Consider the following 23,137-nt stretch of genomic DNA (forward strand, 5'->3'; position numbering starts at 1 on the left):
TTTCGTTGTGGAAAATCTTTTTTATCCCTTTCTGAAAAATTGCTGTAAATCTTTTCTATAGCAAGGATAGATATGTGCATTTTTAGCGCATCAATTAAGTTAAGAAATGCATTAAAATATCTTTCAAAAAGGAACCTAAAACGCTTATAAATTATCTTTACAAGAAAATATTAGTTGAAAGTCTTTAAAATTGAATTATAAAATTATAATTAAATAAATTAAATAAAGTCATATTTTGTGATTTGTTGACAATACTGCAAATAGAGACTTTATTTTATTTTAAATCTACATTATTTTTCGCTTGTTACTGCTGCGCTACTAATCCTTGGTCAATTTTAAAGATGGTTATTAAAAATGATATTTAATTTTGATAGAAGTTGATTAATTGCAAAAAATAAAGCGGCACAATGCTTAGAGGCAACAATATGAACTTGAGTAGCATTGAAAATGACATATAAAACCATACTCACACACACACACACACAGACCAATACAAACACACACACGCACATACTGATACTCACACACACACACACACACACACACACACATATACAAACCAATACACAAACACATTACACTAAGTATGTTTTTCTCTTGGAATGTTGTTTTGGGTTTGACCTTGCAATATGTGTGCGTGTGTGAGTGTGTGTATGTGTGTGTGAGTGCGTAACAATAAGCTAAGATTGCGTACATAGAAAGGGCCTTTAAATTAATACGCTAATTTCATACTGAAATTACTAAAGTTCACAATCTTAATAATCTTCAAATATAAAACTTTTGTCCATAAAATCTGTAAAACGGCAATTATTTTCGGTTTCTAATCTTCTAGAGGAAGTAAACATTTAGAATTATTGCACAACTGCCGTCCGCCTATTTCTCTCTTTTATATCCTAAATGTGTGTGTGTGTGTCTGTGTGTGTTTTAGTGTAAGATAAGGCAGGTAGGCACTATAGTGCTTAGGCCGTATTATCTACGTACATGCACAGCGTAAAGGAAAGAGTCTTCGTCGTCAGGGATACAGGGATTGGGAAATGGTGGATAAATCAATCTCCCCCATCCAAAATTGTTAACATTGTGCTATGGGACTTACTGAATTTAAGGATATGTTTATTGTAGAAAAATGAATCTTACCCCAACATTTTAAGCTACTGTTGGTTATGTATCCTAATTGGGGAGAAGATTGCTTTATTATCCATTGACCTATCCATCTATCCCTGGGTTTTGAGTATAAGGAAGGTATTTGTGTGTGGTGTGAGACTTGTGTACTAGTTGGTGAAGTATACTGGAGCCGTGTAGTGCTCCTTGCGGCACTCCACACAAAGTGAAACATTTGAACAGGTGTGTGTGTGTGTCTCCCTCACTCACACACCCCCACCTCCCCTCCTCCCTCGCTCTCACTCCCTCATATTTCCTAAACTTGATATATAACTAAAAGTGAGGGGGTGTGTATGCAGTGATATCCATATATATAAATATAAATGTGTGTGTACATGAGAATTAAATTGAACACCTTGTTTTAATAAAATGAGCATAAAAATGACCATATTTATATGAATCTGGAGGTGGAGTCAAAATGTTAAGTGCAGTGTAGTTGTAGTGCTTGTGAGAATTTTTTGTGCATTTCTTTAGTGAGGTTAATTCTAGTGCCATTAGTGCCCCCAAAATAGTGGGCAGTCCGCCATTTTTATGTATGCCAAAACAACTTAGCAGTATTATTGTAGTTTCAAACAGTGGATGAAAGCCAAACAAGTGGTTTAAATGTGAATATTTTATCCTTAAACACTGCCGCAAACATTTTAAAATGTCTATGTATAAGTTTGTCAAAGGCGCCCGCCTGTTTATGCAAGGCAAACGGGAGGATGTTGATTACGGCGACGGTATAATGTCGGGTGGTCCGCCAAACGCCACCGGCGGCCGTAACGGCATACACGGCAAGGAAGATGACTTCCATGGGGACGTTAGCGACGGCGAACTCGCTGCCGTGCACACGTACCGCAACACAACCATGGAGGGCACCACCAGCGGCGAGCGCTGGTCAAAATCTATTAAAAAGGGCAACGTGCGCCATCGGTCAACGCGCACGGTGCGCAAAGTTACAACAATAACGCGCGGCGAGCAAAGCGTGCGCAGCGAGACTGTGTTGAACTATTCTAGTGAGAACAAGGACTCGTACCCGCATGTCAACACCAACAAGCAGAGCCTTAAGTTTAGAGTTGTAGAGAAGGAAATCATAATGTCACAAATCTTGAGAATTCTTGTCAGGGATGGAGGGACGCACCCTTCACATCCCTCTCCCCCTATTTTTAAAATAATCCTCAAAACAATACACATAAGATCACAGGGATATAGCACATGGAGAAAACTTTTCTATGGGTATATATGTATGAACTTTCTTATTGATAACAATTTTAGTAATGTACATATTTGCCAGCATATGAAAAAGATGCGAGGCAAAATTATCATTTTTTAGATGAATTATATCTCTTCCCTGTTAATCAAATTATATCTCATTGACAATCATAATCTCTCAGAGAAGGAAAAGACAATGATTTTTAAATTAATTTACCCAACAGATCTATAGTATAGATGTATATACAGACAACTACCTCCCTTCCTTTTTTCAAAGTCCCCTTTCGTCTGTTTTTAAATTATTTTCTGCTACTTGGCTGTGTTAATATAAGCGACACCAATGGTTGATTTTCAATGATCAAATAGAAAGGTTGCACAAGGCGGTTGCGATGGGGAGATACAGTTATTTAACCCTTTCTCCCTCTAATGATTACCCTATCACCTCTTTCTTACAGCCCCCTATCAACCAGTTTTATTGGGGAAATATTTATCTCATCCATTGTCTTATCCCTGTATCCCTGATCTCATTGACAATCATATCTGTGCATATCTATCTTACTTTTCAAAGAACAATTCAAACAACTGCATTTTTTGAAGCAGGACAGCTACTCAAAATTTGGTCGATCTGTACAGTATAAATCATTAGATATCTATTGACTTATTTTCATGGCTTAATGATTGATATAAAACATGTATAACAGAGTTGTTTTTTTGACAATACCTGCTAAGAACTCTCAAATCCATCCATATTTAGTTGCATTTGAATAGAAAACACTGTTCTTTTTTATTAGAATTTACGTTTGCTTGTTATTGCTGCGCTACTTATGTACACAATTACTCTTATTCTTCTATACAATCTACTAAGATTTGGTATTGAAAATAATAATTTTATTTTGGGTTCATAAAGTCAATAAGCATGTAACAGTTCCTTTTTATTAATTTTTTGATTGAAAAAAAGAAGTAGATAAAAATCATTTGGCCTTTTCTTTGCCCCCACCGTATAATCATAAAATCAAATTCAGGTATTGGGGGATAGGTTATCTGGAAGGAAAATTAATTTTAGAAAAAGCTCATCTAAGTTTTCTAGTGGACAAAAATTATCACTTTTAAGAAACACTGTTTTTTTAATGGTGGAAAAGTTAAGGCAGAATAAGTTTTCTTTATTGATTTGATTAATATAGTTGCAATTAACCTATGCCTCAATCCCTAGCGATAATAACAGTTCCCTCTTTCTTATTTGATTTGATTCTTTGCATAATCTAAATCTATTATCAGCTCTATTCATCTAACCATATGGTTTTTCATAGTGTAGCAACTCTTAACTTCAGTTTTTCTTTTGGTGGATTTTTGAAATAAAGAATGAAAAAAAGAGGGATCTAATGGGATAAGACAATGGCCAATAAATTGTTGTACAACCCAATTAATGATATACAAAAGCCAGTAAACCTTCTGTTTACAATGAGTGGTTGAAAGTTTAGACAATCACATAATGAACCAGTTTATTAAAATTCAATACAATTCCCCCAAGAAATAAGAATACTTTTGGGACTAGTGTAATAAAAGTAATAGTTCCCTTTTTTCATAAAAAATTACGGTGCCTTGTTTAACTTGTGGACGCTAATGTTCTTGCTCGTAAGCTTTTGTACGTTTGTATTTATCCCAAATGAGATTGAAGGTCGATTTTTGAAGTATGATTCTAAGAAGGTTATTATGAGAAAAATGTAACAAGGACAATTAAGAAATGCAGCAATAACAATTTAAAATATTTTTATGGATAAAAGGGCAATTTTGGGCAATTATCTACTAAAATTGTCAACTATAAGAGGAAGGACGTACTTCCAAAACATATGAAACAAATTATTAGAGCAGCTGCGCTGACAAAAAATAGATTGTCATTGCATCAATGTAAGATATTGCAATTAAAATTAAAAACATACACACACACACACTCAAACACAAAGTCATTTAAAACACATACTCAAAATCTTTTGGCTCTGCTTCTAACTAAAAGGTAAATAACGATTATATATTTATCGTATGTTCATTCCTTCTTCTATTAAATGTTTTATTTGTCTACACATATGAACCATGCAAGCATCGACATTGCCGTACGACAAATTTGACATTATACCCTACCATGCAAGAAATATAAATATTTACTAGCTTTTGGTTGATGTTCTATTGATTTATCTTGGGTGTATTCCTACTTACAAACTTTTATCAGATAGCCCTGCTGCATAAATAGATTAATATTTTACATTTTTAACATCTAAATTAACAGGAATATTTCAGTTGATGAAAAACTGTTTTGGCTCTAATTTAATATAAATATTTTCCCGTATCACTTCGAAACAAATAAATATTCGGTGGATTAGAACCGGTTCTCATCCATACGAAAAAAACTTTGTCTAGCATCGTATTATATCCAGCGATCCGCGGATATAAAATGTACAATTACAAGATTAAAGTCAGTTTTTTTAGCCCGTGTCTTCGGCACCTCTGGGATTGAAAACTGGTTTTAATCTTAGAATTGTTCATTTTATATCCGCGGAAAGCCGTTTACAATGGGATTCGAAAAATAACTATTCTCAACTCGGTATTAATGTTTTTATTTTGTGTTTTAGGTATGTTGAACTTTTTATTATAAACCATACACAGCTGTGCGACTAAAGGAGATAAATATCATTGTTTAAGTTTTTTTCCTTTTATAAAACAATACTCCTATTCTTTTGAGTAATTACATGAGTAGAATGAGTTTTAGGTACTTTACAAAGGAGGGAAATGAAAATTGAGGAAAATTAAGAATTTCCCATTATATTATAACAAGTAGTAAGTTTTTTTTTCTGAAGTTTAAGATCTTTACTGATTACTGAACCGATTGGGTTCTTTGTTTTATGTGGATGGTATTTGGCTATTTTATTTATCGAGTTTTTAATCTTGGTTTGGTTTTAGGCTATTCTTCTGCTCTTCTCTACCCTTTCGATTACAGAGCCTCATTAGGCTAGGGAAGCAGCCGCTAGTACTTAAGATTCTTAATGAGTAAGATTGCTGTAAATTTATTCTTTTTCGCAGATGCCTAACCCTCCCTAAAAAACACTGCGGGCGTTCCTCGTGTGCAAATGTGGGTGTTTTTATGCAGTTTTAGATTCATAGTATTTTAATTTAATGCACTATGTCTAATACAAAAAGACATACAAGGGTTCAATTCATTTTTTTTCAAGGATTTTATACTAACAGGTTTTATGCCATTTAATTGAAGAAAACAATCTGCTGTATATTAGTGACACAATTTCATGCTTTAATTTACAAAAAAAAATGATCCTATTATTTATGATTGGCAAATTGTTTATAGTAATAAATTAACTCTCCTTATTGTGGCAGGTATTATCATTAAATCCTAAAATTTGTAACCTTTCATTACAAAATCCTCGAAGCACACGAGCAATGTATATTGTGCATTACTTTCTTGGAAGTTAAAACTTCCACCTAAAGCCTGGTCCTTAAAAAAAATAATTTTTAAATTGTTTAATTGCTTCTACTTTTAAATCCTAATTCTTAAAAACATGATGATATATGATAGGGTATGATAAAGCTTTCTTGTCAACAGAAATATTTTTTAAGAATTCAACTTTTGAGAAAATGCATTTGAAATCTAGACGACCACCTCCTGATTTTTCTAGCTTCGAATGGGTTTTAGAACCACTTAAAATTTGTGTTTTACAGTCCAATTTATTTAAAGCCAAGCTGTTATTCTTTTGTGATACTAATGTATTAAGCCGCCTAGGGAACTGCCAAATTTTTAGCTGCCAATGCATGGCGTCATACTTCTGCCCACACTTAATTTTCTTAGCCCCTTAGGGACGGCACGGCCATTTTAGAAATTAGTTTGGTAAGGGGGGAATTATATTCTAAATGAAAAATTTTTTTACTTTTACTTTTGGGCTGGTTTGAATATTTTACGTTTTTGTTGTTGATTACAATGACTGTTTTTTAGTTTTTGTTAATATGAAAAGAACAATATTTAACCCTGAAAGGAATACTTCATTTTTCTCATATCCGTAGGATGTAAATTAAAGATGAAATTCCTAATAAAGGTTTCCAAAATCATCTCTCACAGATTTTTTTATTTGGCAGCAAAACATTCGATTCGATCATTAAAATACATCAAAAAGTTATAAAATTCTTTTTAAATCTAGTGCATCTGACTAGCGGAATAGTTAATAAACAAAGTTTTTCTTCAGATCAAATATCACTAATTGGAAAATTAAAATTTTTTAACCACAAAAATCGTTGATAAAAACAAAACATTTTATTTTATTACATAATTTTATTAAATATAACATTTAAGCTTTATTAGTGTTTACGAAAAAATCCGCTAAAATAAATAGGAAAAATCTACGGTTTAATTTTTTAACCAATAAACATGGAATCCTTGAAGAAATGTATTTTGTTTGTAGATTAAGATCTTAAAATACATACATACATTTTTTTCAAACGTCAAATGGCTATTGTCTTTTAGTAGCGAAGCTACTATGTATTTTGCTTTTTTGAAAACTACTATTTTTCGAAACATATGGACTTGAAAACGATTATAGAGTTGCTAAGCTTCCTAAAACATACCTAACTGTCATAGGAATTATCATGTTACGGACTGTCGTACAGACCGACCCTAAATATAGAAATGATCCGCTTTTAAAAATGTATATTGTGTAGTTTTCTAACGGATGATGGCTAATTTTACATGCGCATATGTAATATTATTCTTCTACATGGCAGCGACCAAATTTAACATGTCAATGAATTGAATTTAATTATGTATCAAAGTCTTTAAAAAAAATTGAAGCTAATTTTTAATTAAAGGCACCAAAGAAAAGGATTGCCTTATCAAAAGCTGGAGGGAATTTATACCTTAAGATTAACTATTTGTCTTCAAACTTTGTTCTAGTTAAAACTAGTCATTTCTTTTATCTAATTTTAATTGTTAGTTCAGAACTGGTAGTGTTCAAATGTTTCAACCAATAATTTTGATCTATAGAAGGGGTAATCTTGTTTGTCCTCATAAGGGATTTATTTCAAGTTTTCGTCCATTATATTATTATTGATATTTGAAAGGAGTGCAACTCATGTAGAATCAGAAGAGTCTTTCTTCTGATTCCAAATTCCTCTTCAGTTCATCTCTCTAATCGAAATGTTCCATAAGAGGTATTGATGACAAGACAAAATGTATTACAATAATAGAAACCCATGATAGATGTTTAGGCTTAAATAGGAATAATTGCTTTAGAGTATGTCCAATTCAATTTTATGTAAGCTCTATAAGAGGGCTTAGGCTCATGAATAAGAAGGATTGGCCATATATATAGAAACTACAAAGATTCTTAAATATCGAACTTAAAACTGTATTTTGTCTCAATAATGATTATTAGACAGAAAAAGTGTAAATATTTTGGTGAATTTTTGGAAGAAATATACCTTCTTGCCCTGAATCGATTTAAATTGAGATATATAAATGATTATTTGAACTAATAATCTCTTATACACATAAGTGTATTGTTGAGGGGATGATAATATGATATTTGGAACATCACATAATATAATGGCATTCCCACCTATTATATAATGGACAGACAAGGCATTCCCACCCTAAATTATAAATTGAGTTGTTGTTAGTAGCGAAGCTACTATATATTTTACCTTTTCTTTCCATCAGTACGTTTTTTTTTGGTGAAGATTCTCATTAATAATGAGCACCCTGTATATAATTGGTCCGTTGATCTAGAAAAATATTAAAACATTCCCCCACCCTTTTATTATTTTTATAATCTACTATTTGAATCGCTTTCCATCCGTATTTCCATGATTTTTTTTGTGCTTCGCCATGATATGGGTGTTGTCATCCTTGTTATGTTTTGCTCTGTTATGTTATTATACAATAGGATTTATCTTGAGTGTTGCCAATTTATATCAATAATAATATAAATCTTTTCAAGTGTGGCAGTTCAGGGATATGGGGGATAAGACAATAAAAAATTTCATCAAATGTATTAATGATTTAAGCCAGTGCAGTCAGCTAAAGGGATAAGATAATGATTGATAAATTAATGTACATCCCATATGATGATACACAAAATTACTACTTCTGCAGGTTAAATTAGTGGTTTAAACTGTTGGACACTCAACTTACTTAATCAACCAATAAAAAATCAATAAAGGTCCCAAAAGTTGTGAAGCCAACGAATAAGAAAATGTTATATTAAAACTTTTGGGACTAGTGTAATAAATAGCTCAATGACCCCTCCCTCCATATAGGCTTTTCTCTCCCTGTATAAAGCCAAATTGCATTTTTTCAATTTTGCATAATTTTGAATTGTTATTTAGTAAAACAGGTGTCAACATCCAAAATTTGTATCTGTATGTATGTATAATAGGATAAAGTTTCTCAATAAAAAAAATCTTTATTTTTGTCACATTAAAACATAGAAAATGAGCCGAATATCGTTTTCCCCGAATTTTTTTTGAAAAAAATAATCAAAACTATGGGCGGGAATTGTTTGAGGATAACAATTCCTATCCTACTGATAACATAAATGTTATTGATGGTATGTTGAATCGTAATGTATATTCATAAATATATTTAACAAATGATTGCTATGTATTTATGTATGTTAGTCAACTTAACACCGATATTAATATTTATGTTAATGAATTAGACATAATTAAAATTCATAACCTCACCATAACTTTAAATACATGAAATTAAGAGGGGAATGCCTTGCCCTATGATCAATCACACAGGGAGGAAGGGGCCAATGGGCTGTCAATTACACTAGTCCTCAAAGTTTTATAATAATGTTTTCTTATTCGTTGGCTTAACAACTTTGGGGACTTTAGTGAATTTTGATTTGATGAGGGTCCAAACGTTTTACCACTATTTTTAATCTACAGAAGGGTATAATCATTTATCGCTATTGTCGTACCACTGCTATTATCGCACATTTTGACACTCAAATTATCTTTTGTTTACCTATCACTGCCATCTTTGTATATAAAGCAAGTTCAAGGTTGTGGATTAAATCTTGGATCTTGTTGTGTCCATCTTGATTTTAGAGATAATTTAGAGTAACTGTTTCCGATTATCCGTTGGAATATAAAGAATTAGATTGATTCACTATTTAAAAAGATGTATTTCTCTTTGAAATCATAATTCTACATAAAAAAGGCTCTTCATAAAAATAGCTTATAACTCAGAGAGAGGGGACAATGGGCTGAATATTACAGTAGTCCCCAAAGTTTCATAATAACATTTTTTTCTTGGTTGTCCAAACGTTTCAACCATAAATTTTTATAATTTTGTGTATTAACATTTGTTATGTGCATCTATTTATCGGCCATTGTCTTATCCCTTTAGATACCTGCTTATTCTTAAACTACAAATTAGCTCTAAGTTTGCCTAAACTTTTTGAACTTATAGTCAATTGAGCATCGATGATATAAAAACTAATAAGTCTATAATAAACCCTCTAAAATGCCTTCCCTGTGCCCTAATGAAGTTTTTTGTCCATCCGTATTTTTATTGATGGATGATCTGATCATTGCTCTGAACTGATAAAAATGTGCCCATTGCTTATTGTTCATATTTATTGTACAAGAACATGTTGCTTCGATACCGTTTTATTACCCTAGAAATAAGACGACAAATCCAAAAAGGGAGATGCCTTTGTGCTGTTTATTACACTAGTCCCCAAAGTTTATAATTGGGTATTCTTATTCGTAAGTTTACAACTTTCGGGGACTTTCCATTGGTTGGTTTTTTAAGTTGAATGTCCAAACGTTTCATCTACAGCATGACCCTCGAAAAAGTATTTTTAAGCATTTGGAGCCCTTATTTCTCAATGAATTATTAAAAAATGCATATGTCCTTGTTCTCTATAGTATTCCACGTAAGTAGATATAAAAATATTTTTTTTACCTCCATTAACACCGGAGATTTTTAGTGCTAAAGTTTTGAAAAAGTGACTGAGGAAAAAGTAACTTTTAACATGAAACGACTTTTTTAGCAAAATTAAGCTAGAAATCCTTTTATTTTTGTTACTAGCAGAAACTTTATACAAAAATGAAATAAAAAATTTAGTTTTTGAGTAAAAAGCATTTTTTTACACATATTTTTTGAGTCTTTTTAGTTTAATGATATTTTGAAAAACTTACTTATTAGGCAAAATTGTTTAAGATTAAAAAACCAAATAAATCTCTATGAATATAGCGGGAAAATTGTTTTTGTTTCACAATCCTAACTTTAATAACAAAAAAGTTATAAAGAAAATAAAAATAAACATAATGATTTTTTAGTCTAAAAAGCTTAATTTACCCCCTGTTAAATAATTGAGATGTCAGAAAAGTAGGCGGAGCAACTGTCATAATTAATCCTTTTCTATAAATAAGGGTTAATAAATAACCTAAAATTTGCAAATAATCAATTCATTCAGTAGTATTTCTTGCCATTAAAAATTTATATTTTTTGGTGGAATAAAAAAGAAATATTTAGTTAACCTGTTTTTCTTTGTGTCTCATTATTCAGTTGCCAGAAAAACATAATATAACCATTCAAAAAATAAGAGAAACAAAAAAAATTCTTTTTCTCAGTCACTTTTTCAAAACTTTAGCTCTAAAAATCTCCGGTGTTAATGGAGGTAAAAAAATTATTTTTATATCTACTTACGTGGAATACTATGGAGAACAAGGACATATGCATTTTTTAATAATTCATTGAGAAATAAGGGCTGCAGATGCTTAAAAATACTTTTTCGAGGGTCATGCTGTATAGAAGTGGTAATTTTGTGTATACTCATTGGGGAAGTACATTAATTTATCGGACATTGAATTATTCCTTTAGATCCTTGCGACAAATCACCTTACAAGGTAAAAATTGAAAATTGAAAAAGAACATATGAATATAACTTGTCTAATAATTTTAATCATCTGCTAATGAAAAGCGAATTATATTCTTATCAGCTAAAGTAAATATTGATATTAAAAGTGTGTTTTTATTAAAAAAGCTTCTCTTTGTAGACGTTTGTTTGTCTGTCTGTTGTTAATAGATAATACATTGGCCGATAAATTGATGTACATCCCCGAAGATTATACATAAAATTACCATTTCTTTTCATTATAATTAGTGGTTAAAATGTTTAAACAATCAACTTAATTAACCAACCAATCAAAATTCAGTAAAGTCACCAAAGTTGTTGAGCTAACGAATAAAAAACGTAATTATAAAACTTTGGGGACTAGTGTTATAAACAGTCCATTGTCCCCTATCTTTCTGCTTACTGTTCAATTATTATTAAATGGCCGATAATAATTTACTTTGAAGGTTATAAACTTTGGTATACTAAGAATGTTATCTCAAAAGAAAATCAATGTTTATATTCCTATATTAATCCCATAATACAGCAATAATTTGAAAGCAGCTGGATGTGTGTGAGTGCGTGTACAGTAATATCTAAAAAACGGCTTTACCAAATGTTCCACATTTATTTGACAAGTTAAGCATTGGTCTAAGGCAGGTTTTGTGCTATTTTTCCATAGATTTGGTATGTTAGATATAACTAAGGGCTAAGCCAGTTATTGCACTCACAGAGGGGACAATTGGTTGTTTATTTCACACTAGTCCCCCAAAGTTTTATAATATTATTTTCTTATTCGTTGGCTTAACAACTTTGGGGACTTTTAATGGATTTTGTTTGTTTTGGTTTATTAAAATGAGAATCCAAACTATTTCAACCACTAATTGTAATCTACATTGGGGTTAATTTAGTGAATTAACATTCGGGATGTACATAAGTTTATCGGGCGCCAATGTTTCAACCCTTTAGATCCCTAATTATCGCCAAAAACCCCCAAAAATTATGTTGCTTTATATGCACACATTCAATTTAATCTTTGGTAGAATCTTAAAATGTAATGATTGTTACGCTTACAACATTGTAGCAGTATAGTAGTCAGCTGAATTTGAGTTCCCGATTGTGTACATAGTTTCCTTATCCTATCTCAATATTTACTGCTAGCTTTAAACAAGCTTCAAACTTTAAAAAAAATAAAAAATTGAAAAATTAAAATTTTGAATGTATAATATATAAATCTCTTTTTTTTTAACAATTTAGCTTACTTAATCAATGTAAGCTAAAAATAGCTATTGCAATAGTTGGGTTATCTGTCGTACAACTTCGGAAATTAGGAAAGAAATAGGCAATCAAATTTCAGTTGATCAGTATAGTAGTCAGCTTATGATAAATTATTTCACCAGCTTAAACTTCCTTAAATCTAAATTCTTGAATCAACAATGCATTAGTCAATAGGCTTTAATTGTTATTGGCTACATAAATTTAAGATGCATAAATGATAACTATTGATACAAACTGTATTATATTTATTGCTGTTATTGTCATTAATACAGACATTGTTTTTTGACAGGGATCTAAAGGGATAAGACAAATTTATAAATTGATGATCCCCAATGATAATACACAAAATTACCCTTTCTCTAGATTACAATTAGTGTTTGAAATGTTTGGACGCCAACAAATTAAAATTCAATAAAAGTCCCCAAAGTTGTTGTGCCAATTAGAAAACGTTATTATTAAAGTTTGGGGACTAGTGTAATAAACAATCCAATATCCCCTTCCTCACTGTTATTTTTGACCAACACAAAAAATTACTTAACTTTGGTTTAACGGCAAAAAACATTAATACACTTGATGGAATTACCCCTTTGGTTTGAAACATACAGTTACATATTTGTTATGTGTTTTGGTTTTGATAAAGTTGCGGAAAAAATTTCTCTAACCTTTCATCCCTAAGAGGTAACAGGAAAACAAAAAGTATGTTTTCACAAACTGTATGAAAAATTAACCTGTTTAAATTCACATAGGTCCCAGTATGGTTTTAAACTATGTTATTGTTGGGATATTATCAACCTATTTATATGCCTACACACCCCCGCCCCCCACATTCAAATACCGGGCCCCATAGTATCAATATTATAGTTCCATTATTAGAATACTAGCGGCTTCGCCCCTAGCCTCTAGGGGCTTTGCCCCAAGAGTTTGAGCAACCTAATTTTTCGTATTTTAGATTTGAAAAGAAAAAGTAAAAAAAATTTTTTTTTGGGGGGGGGGTTATTTTTCATTTTTTGGGGGGGTTGGGGGTGTCCCACCCCCCAAGAAAATAGCTTAAAACCATCACAGGACCAGTAGGTATAATCCCTGAAGAGTAGAGCCCAATCGGTTCAGTGGTTACTGAGATCTTAAGCTTCAGACGGACAGACAGACAGACAGACGGACAGACAGACAGACAGACAGACATCGTTCTACTTTGTATTATAGATAGTTACATGGTAGAGTTTTCAGTAGATATGCTTAATGTTTAATTAATTTTCATCTTCAACTTAAATGTCGAAAAAGTCCAATTTTCCTGCGACTCTAGTCAATTTTGATTTGTTGTTTTATGTGAGAGTAATTAGATTTCACAGGATCTTACATATCCGGGCTTTACTAACAGTTGGTACTACAGAGAATGTATTTATTCACTAGTTTCATAGTAATTTGAAATCAGTAAATAGATATAGTTATTTTTGCGGCTAAAATAAAGTTTTAAAAACCTGTTTTGCTAGTTATTTTTTTTTTTACAAAATTAACATTTTTGTAGCACATTTTTTATATTGTTGGTTTTACCCATTTTAAAAGTTCATGTTTTTATTGCTCTAACAATTGAGAACTTATTCAAACTTGTCCCAAAACTAAAATTTAGTTTTTTAAAGAGGTGGTTTATTTTTCTTAAATGCGGCATAGTTAATTTTCTTTCTAAATAACTTAATACCTGACCGTTTTACATCCAGCCGTTTAGGACATATTAGCGGACATGCATACAGACAGGCAGACATCCTTTTACTTTTGTATATAGGATAAATCTATAACAAAACTTCATAGACAACTAATAAAGACAACGTGAACACTTTTATAGGGGTTAAAGATGCGCATTTCAATGCTTTTTTACGACTATTCCTTACTTCATATTCGGGAGTGTAAATTATGTTTTATGCTTTCTTACAAACAGTTTACACAGTTTTATTATTCTTTCAATGGCTCATATGCAATGGAGGAAAAGGGATTGTTGATTTTATTTGAAAAAATGTAATTTTATTTATTGATTTGAAATACAATCATAAAGATATTACAATGGCTACAAATAAACTTTAAAATGTTAATTTTAAAAAAGAGATTACATATAGTTTTCCCTATATTATTATTATTATTTGATTTTAAAAGTTTATTACAATGTTAAATTGTAATTTAAATGGCGAAGGTTCATTAAGATGATTTACTAAAATTAAGTAATCTCTTTTAAAATTTCTAAGTAACTAAACGATGCCTTATATAGGATAGAATTTAAAAAACCTTATATTCTCAATTTTTTCTTAGCAACAATGATTATTAATTTTACAATACATTAATTTATAGTACGATGATCTAATGAAAACATAAAAAAAATCCACCTACTCTTTTTGCTAACAAAACTCATGTTCGAAAATCTCCCAAAAAGGAAAAACTTCGCATTAGTCTGTTCTCTGAAAAAATATTATATTGATGTCAATCTTAAAATATCTCAATTTGGAAAAAACAAGTATCTATGCTGTTCAGTATTTAACAAGGATGACAACTTAAATACTTAAATGAGTAGCGTAGCTTTTATTGATATTCTTCCACGGATCTTAAGGGATAAGACAATAGACGACAAATTGATGTATATCCCCAATGATGAAAAACAAAATTACTTCAAAATTATTGGTTGAAAAATTATGAAACTGTTAATTTAAACCAACCAATTAATATTCAATTAAAGTACCTAAATCTATTTAGGCAACGGGTGAGATAACTTTTGGTACCTGTGTAATTTACAGTCCAATGTCTCCTCTTTCTCTACATTCTGCTATTAAGTTAATATGATAAGAATTTCTACCAAAAATCTATATCTACAGTGATTGATTTTTTGAAAAGAAAAAAATGGCTATAAAGCAGCTTTGCTACTACTAAAAAACACTCAAGTTAAGTGGTTCGACATCTTAAAAAAGGCTGATTGGAATTATGGATATAAGTGTGTATGTTTTGGATGATTCTACAACACTTTTCTCCTCCTCCGCCCACCTCTGCAAACCCATATCTGTCCGCCCTTACATCTACCATATACAAGGTGTTGGATTTATAGAGGGCTGCTACTTTGTCAGGCGCATTTCTTGATAAGATAAGCTTTATAAAATTCCTTGATCTATGAATAGGCTATTTTTTTCCGAGAAAACAGTCATTAAATAAATAAACTAATAATTGATTTAGAAAACTTAAAAAACTTCTTTTTTATTTTGTTATCCCAAATTAAAAAGAATATAAAAAGACCCTCTAAATCTTATAACTTTATTTGGGAAAGGTTTTTATTTAATGACATCATCGTTTTGAGAAAATCAATTAAAGCTTTCTCTATTAATTTTGATTTAGGCAATTCATGCAATTTATATTATGTTGCCTTTTTAGAATTGGAGATGCTATATAACTTACAGATGTCTATCGTTTGAAAGGCTCTTGGGATAATATGATTTATTCGGCTGCTACAAGAGATAGATAACTGAATATTTCTTGAAAATTAAGTATCTTCTCTGTAATTCATTTTGTAGATTGTCAGTCTGATATGATACGAAGGAGGTTTGGTTGATTTCTGATATTTTATTTCATGTATGAATGTTGTCATCCTTGTTCATACTATGCCCTTATTATAGGTATACCTAATAACCTATGGATAGGTTTATCAACTTATCATACCACTTTTAATCTTAAATATAAGTAAAAAAAACTGTATCTTTTTGATATTCAAATAATATTGAAAAAAGGCCCTTACAAAAGATTTACTATATTGATAAAAAAAATACTAAATAAGAGTCCTAAAAGGTCTAAACAAAACATAATCAAAAGAATAAATATTTTAGGGTGTTTAAAAAGGTTTAAATTTTACAAGATTTTTTTACTGTTTTATACTAGAAGCCTGTTGTTGCTCACCTGTTTAGTTCTTACTGAAAGAATTGTTCTATTATTTTAAAATCACCCCATAACCTTGATACGCTAAAACTAATATTTTTTTTGTCAAATATATTCAAACTTATCTTAGTTAATCTTATCTTATCTTTGATTATGGATTTATCATTCTATTACAAGCGTAGCATTTTCAATATTTATTTATCTGTCTGTCTATCTTGTTTATTCAAATGTGTCTGTATATGACTTTAATTATTTAAGAAAGACAATAATGTCCATAGAAAGTGCAGCAATAATAAGCTATCAAACAAAAGTCAATTCAGCTCTTGACATTTAGACCTTCATGTTTCATTTATAAATAGAATAGTTTGAGCCAATTGTAATTTAAGACATACCTACCGTACTTATAGAGTTGCGCTACGCTTCTGTAAATAATACACCTTTTATAAATATATTACATGACATCGCCTTTTTAGTCCGTCTAATTTTTTACACCCTATACTATATATATAAATATACCAGGGCTTGGTAGCCGCGCGTCAGCCACTTTAAAGTCGCTGGAAATTGAGTTCTAATAACTTTAAAAGTCCGTTTGTTGTCTAAACCTGTTCTTCAGACAGTTTTTCTTTAAAATTCTTAAAATCAGATTTGGTTTTAAAATTTTAGGCACTCAAATTGATTCAATTTTTAGTGCGGTTGCCGAGCCCTGTCCCAAACTATATACTAGCTAACTATGTAAAGGCGTTTTAAACTATTGTTATTAGGACACGAATTTTGTTTGAGTATGTTTCTTTTTATATTAGCTGAGCAACTCTATAATTTACTTTTAACTGTCTGTTTTCTTTAAAATATAATGAACTATTCAAGTAAATTAAATCTTTCCCTGTTCATATAAATGTCAGAGATCTTAAGGGACAAGACAATAGAGATAAATTGTAACACATCCCCAATGATGACTTACAAAATTAATCCTTCTGTAGATTAAAATTATTGATTGAAAATTTTCATACTTTTAGTTTTGAACCAATTCATTAACAGTACCCAAAATTTTATACTAGAAATTAATTTTGGGTACCTACCTCTGTGCAAAATCATCCTTGTTTATTTGAGTCACCTACTCTATGTAACACAATCATGCCAATTCTAGACGTTAAAAATAAGATTATAATAATATAAACCTACTTAGGGTTCAGGGAGGCAGGGATAAGACAACGGATAATAAGATTATCACATCCCTAAATTATGGCTTTATAATTTAGGCCTCTGGTAGCTGATAACTATCTTAGGGAAGAAAGGGTTTTTGATTTATACGCCATTGTCCTATCTCTCCAATAAGTGACATGACATTTTAAAATAAGTATTTGAATCTATTTAGTAAGTTACTTAAATAACAAGGACAATTGTGACCATAAGTTTTTAACCAATAATTTTATAAGGAGTAATTTCTGGCGAGTCATAGTAGTTTATTGTCCATTGCCTTTATATGCACAAATAAAACTAGCCTCGCTACTAACAAGGCCTATATAATTGGAGTATTGGGGTCAAGGACAGACCGTTTAAAAAGACAAATTAATTTTGAGAATATGACTTAATTACTCTGATAATTAGTCTTCTTAAGGAAAGGATGTTTGTCTGTCTGTCCTTAATAATTATTAAGATATGATAGTTACGCCTTAATAATTATGAAAATGAAATAGAACTTTAATTAAACATTTGCAATGTGACATGGGCTTATTTATGGTTTTTATAAATTATTAAAGTCATTTTCAAAGTACAAAAAAAAAGTATTAATACAAAAATATTTTTTCTAAATCATGCTTTATTTGAAGAACTTTTATTTTTAATAAGCAAAATAGTTTTTCAGTAAATAAAAAAGCTATAGTATAAAAAATGATAATTTAAGTACCTTCATAAAGATGCTTTGTAATGACATTTTTATTAGCTACAGCTATCAACGGCTACTGTTACAAAAAGAATTATAGGTGGCAACTTCTTACAGCGATAATTAAAATGAAATGAGATATTTTATCACATATAATCAATGTAAGAATTTAAAAATCATAGATTGCAACGCTTGAATACTTTTTTTAACCTCGCGGATTTATTTTGGTTTTAGATGACTTTTAATTTCCTTTGCCCGAAGATTTATTTACTAAAACTAATTAAAATTTTTTCACAGATTTTTTTTATATATTTACTACTTAACATATAATCAATTTTTGGACAAAAAAAATGATTAATGTACACTAAAAGACATAGAAAAATATCCCTAAAAATTGGTTATTAAAGCTTGTTATTGAAAAATATAAAGGGATACTTCAGCATTTTGATTTTTAGATTAAAATAAAATCAAGTATTAAGATGGAAGGCTTTGTCAATAAATCATATTATATGACACAGTAGCTATATCAAGGGCCAAACAGACGGACAGACAGACATAATAGATTAAATGTCCTATTAAAGCACAGGAAAGAACAAATAAACTTAGAAACCGAAATATATTGATGAGGGTCCTTTTATATCCTAAATACCTCTTTCCTCCCTATAATAAATAATCCCCCCCTCCCCAATAAACCTTTTTGAATTATCATGATAGCGTGTAAAAATGCTGGAGGCTACCTAAGATTGCCCAAAAATTATTAGCTTTATGTCGTAGTTAAAAGGTTTGGTAAATTGGTTCATGTTTGATTTTTAAAATAGATATTTTATAGGAGAATATGCCTCCTATTTTATGCAGGATAATGATTATAGTTTCTTATGAATGTCGTTTTCTTTGAATTGTACCGAAAAATTGTATTCAGTTTTCCATAAAAAAATAGAAATAAACCCAGAACCACTTCATTATGCAATCTACATTTTCCTGGATATTTTGTCTACGGTAGTCCATAAGTGTACAGCTTTACAGTACATTGTTTCTATTTGTTAAAGCAACACATATAATAAAAGAAAAAGACTCTGTTTAGAGTAAAATGCTTATGTTTCAATCAAAATCTATATTTTTGTATTTTTTACCGATCCACTTCATTATGCAAATCAAAAGAAAATCAATAGGAAAACGTTTGTTTTGCCCTTTTCTCCACTTTTATAAATTAATTCTGATAAAATAACAATTTTTTAAGGGACTTATGCATTAATTATAATGAAAAACAGTTTAAGGTAGATTTTAATGATTTTTCTAAATAAGAAATAATTGAAAAAAAGAAATTCTATCCCTATCACTTTAGAGGACAGCTGCCGACCCCAAGTCTTATGGATGAAGCTGAATACATGTTAAAAATAAAAATTAGCCTGAAAAGTATACAAAAATGTTTTTTGATGTGTTAAAAAACTCCATTTTAAAATCTTGATTTTGAGGATGATGGCCTTTAAGATGCTCTTACTGGTGGTGTTGGTGAGCTAAATGTTATCAAAGTGCATGCCCATGATGAAAACTTATATATTGAACTATGGTCCAATTTTTGTAGTCATAGCAGCCTCCAGCCAAGCAATATTAAAAACGAAAAAAATTGTAATTTTAATTACTAAAATTCATAAAGTAAATAATGTAGTTTTTAGATAATGGTTATATTTCATGTCGAGATGCTCCACTGGAGGCTGCTATGACTACAAAAAATGGTACATAGGTTAATAGACAAGTTGTTATAATGGTCATGTACTTAGATAACATTTAGCTCACCTTCACCACCAGTAAGAGCATCTTAAAGGCCATCAACCTCAAAATCAAGATTTTAAAATGGACTTTTTTTAACACATCAAAAAATATTTTTGTATACTTTTCAGGGTAATTTTTATCTTTAACATGTATTTAGCTTCATCCATAAGACTGGGGGTCAGCAGCTGTCATCTAAAGTGATAGGGATAGAATTTCTTTTTTTCAATTATTTCTTATTTAGAAAAATCATTAAAATCTACCTTAAACTGTTTTTCATTATAATTAATGCATAAATCCCTTAAAAAATTGTTATTTTATCAGAATCATTTTTTAAAAGTGGAGAAAAGTGCAAAACAAACGTTTTCCCATTGATTTTCTTTTGATTTGCATAATGAAGTGGATCGGTAAAAAATGCAAAAATGTAGATTTTGATTGAAATATAAGCATTTTACTTTAAAAAGAGTTTTTTTCTTTTATCATACGTGTTGCTTTAGCAAATAGAAACAATGTGCTGTAAAGCTGTACACTTATGGACTACCGTAGACAAAATATCCAGGAAAATGTAGATTGCATAATGAAGTGGTTCTGGGTTTAGAATTGACATATTTTTTGGACGATTTACCAATTCGTTTTTCGTAATTTAAAGTGATTTTTTGGAGGCATGTATGTCATTAAACTTCAATTGATAATGGGGGGGGGGATAATAAAATTGATTTTTTTTGGGGGGGGAAGAATCATAATTAGACAAATGACATAATTGATTGCCACTTATGTTGATTGATTGATTGATTTTTGAGATTTAAAACAAGGTCAATTTAGTTCATTAGAAGCGTAGCAACAACAATCTTAAAAGTACAGTAAACTGTGATACAATCAGTGAGGGTACATTGAAGTGTACATTATACTTGTACCCAAAAAGTTCATTAACACGTTCTCTTATTTGATGGATTATTAATTCTTTATCGGGTTATGCAATATAGAAGTGTCTAAGCTTTTGCACCTATGAATTTAATTAAACTTCAAACTTACGGACTCCCTTCGTTTTAAAGTAGATGGACGGGCTAATAAAATTGTAGATAAACCCAGAATATTCATAAAATTCTATGACTATTTTATGATTTTTACTATAGGAGATAATAAACTATAAATTTTCATTTGAAATTAGTCTGATAGAAATTAATTAAAATTTATATTTTATAGCAAAAGTGTTATTACTTGAATGCTATTTTCATTAAAATAGTATACCCTGTTGAAACAAAAGTTAATATTGACATATTATCTTATATATTACTAGCGACTGCGCCCCTAGCATTTAGGGGTACTCTATTTGAAGGGATGTGGAAGGGCAGAAAAATTGAAAAAAAAATATACCCAGACTTTTTATATCAATAAAATAGCCTAAAACATTCCTGGAGCCTATAAAATGCTTCACTGTAATCGAGGACTATATCGGTTCAGCGGTAAGCGAGATCCTTCGCTACAGACAGATAAAGCTTACTACTTTCAAATACATATTTAATTAACATAGACTTTCGGATTAATATAAAGCATAAATGCTAGAAACCTGAGACTAAGTTTTCATATTTTCTTGTCGATGATAAAATAACATCCGAAAGTTAAACATGGATGGGAGTATACAAAATCTTTTATTAAAAACAAAAATTATTTAATTTATATTTAATATTTTATCAATATATTTATCTCTATTAAGTAGTGCAGCAAATAATGATTCTGTAATAAATGTTTTTTTTATTTATCTCTTTGATATACTTTTTATAAGATTATTTTAAGGGGTCTATACATAAAGGAACATAATTAGCTGTTAATTTTATTTCAAAAGGCCTTCGTTTTCATGTTAACTAATCTTGTGTTTTTTTAATTCAGATTTCTGACATTGTGGTTGGTCAGGAGGATCTGACCGCGAAGGAGGCCTTGCTAAGATGGGCACAGAAAACAACTCACAAATATCCGGGCGTAAAAGTCCAGGTAAGATTTGTCCTCTTGGAAAAATCCGGGAGAAAAAATTACATAAGTTGGGGAGGTATAAGATAGCAATAGAAAACAACTCACAAATATCCGGGCGTAAAAGTCCAGGAAGGAATTGTCCTTTTGTAAAATTCAGGGATTAATTGACTGGTAAATAAATAACATAAATTGGGCCAGAGTTTAAGAAGTTTAATAGAAGGGAAAATTTGCTAAGCGAAAATCTTAGTATAGCTTGGAAGGTGTACTCTATTATAAACCTAATTTAACCTAACATAAGATAAACATTTATAAAAGGGGGAGGTAGGCTAAAATTCCGTGAAGGTGTGAGTTTTAAGGCTTAAAAACAGAAGTTAAACGATAATATTCACAAAATAAAAAGATATTAATTTTTTTGTCTATGGTTCCATTCAATAAGGAATACACATATTTAGTGAATATTATCGTTCTACTACTGTTTTTAAGCCTTAAAACTCACAACTTTACGGAATTTTAGCGCAACCTACCTCCCCTTTGTACAATAGGGAATTTAATATTTATCTTTAATATTAAATATTTTTTTCAGGATTTTACTCAGTCATGGAGGGATGGCTTGGCATTAAATGCAATTATCCACAGAAACAGGTTAGTTCGAGTTTTTTTTAAATCCTGATGTGGAAATGTATAGAGTACAACAATTTTTCATTCTAGTAGTTTAATAATCAGACCATCGAAAGGTTTATTTTATTTCACACTGTTGATTTAAATTTTATTGATGTTTTATTTTTGAATTTTAGAAGTCCGGTTGATGAAATACTCAAGTAATGATTTTTAATTAAAATTTCTTAGAAAAATGCTTATTTTGAAGATTTATAGTGCTTTAAGAATAGTCAATAGAAGCTTTAAATATTAGAAGCGAAGCTACTCTTGTCTCTGCCCTTTGTGCAGTTTCTAAAATATTATTGTATTACAGTTTACTGTTCTTTTCTCATCTACATTGCTGTTTATACCTTACTTTGGACATGATTTTCCTTGTTTATAAAAGTTGAATGCTTAACAGAGTGTAGAGCTTTCATCACAACAATGTTTAAGATTA

At 30.3% G+C, this 23,137-nt stretch overlaps 1 protein-coding gene across 50 annotated transcripts in view; it reads left to right on the forward strand.

Moving 5' to 3' along the window:
• The window catches only part of shot (dystonin-like protein short stop), a 347,219-nt gene that overhangs the window by 220,180 nt on the left and 103,902 nt on the right, over positions 1-23,137 (forward strand). For 49 of the 50 annotated variants that reach the window (XM_080165108.1, XM_080165115.1, XM_080165136.1 and 46 more), the window contains 2 exons: positions 21,964-22,065; positions 22,628-22,686. In XM_080165108.1, the coding sequence (XP_080021234.1) occupies positions 21,964-22,065; positions 22,628-22,686 (161 nt within the window). Of the gene's footprint in view, positions 1-21,963; positions 22,066-22,141; positions 22,171-22,624; positions 22,687-23,137 lie in introns of those variants that run through there. The other variant, XM_080165145.1, reaches the window with a different exon arrangement.

This window comes from Acartia tonsa, chromosome 6 (genome assembly GCF_053477335.1).
Source record: "Acartia tonsa isolate MP-2025a chromosome 6, ASM5347733v1, whole genome shotgun sequence".
NCBI lineage: Eukaryota > Metazoa > Arthropoda > Copepoda > Calanoida > Acartiidae > Acartia > Acartia tonsa.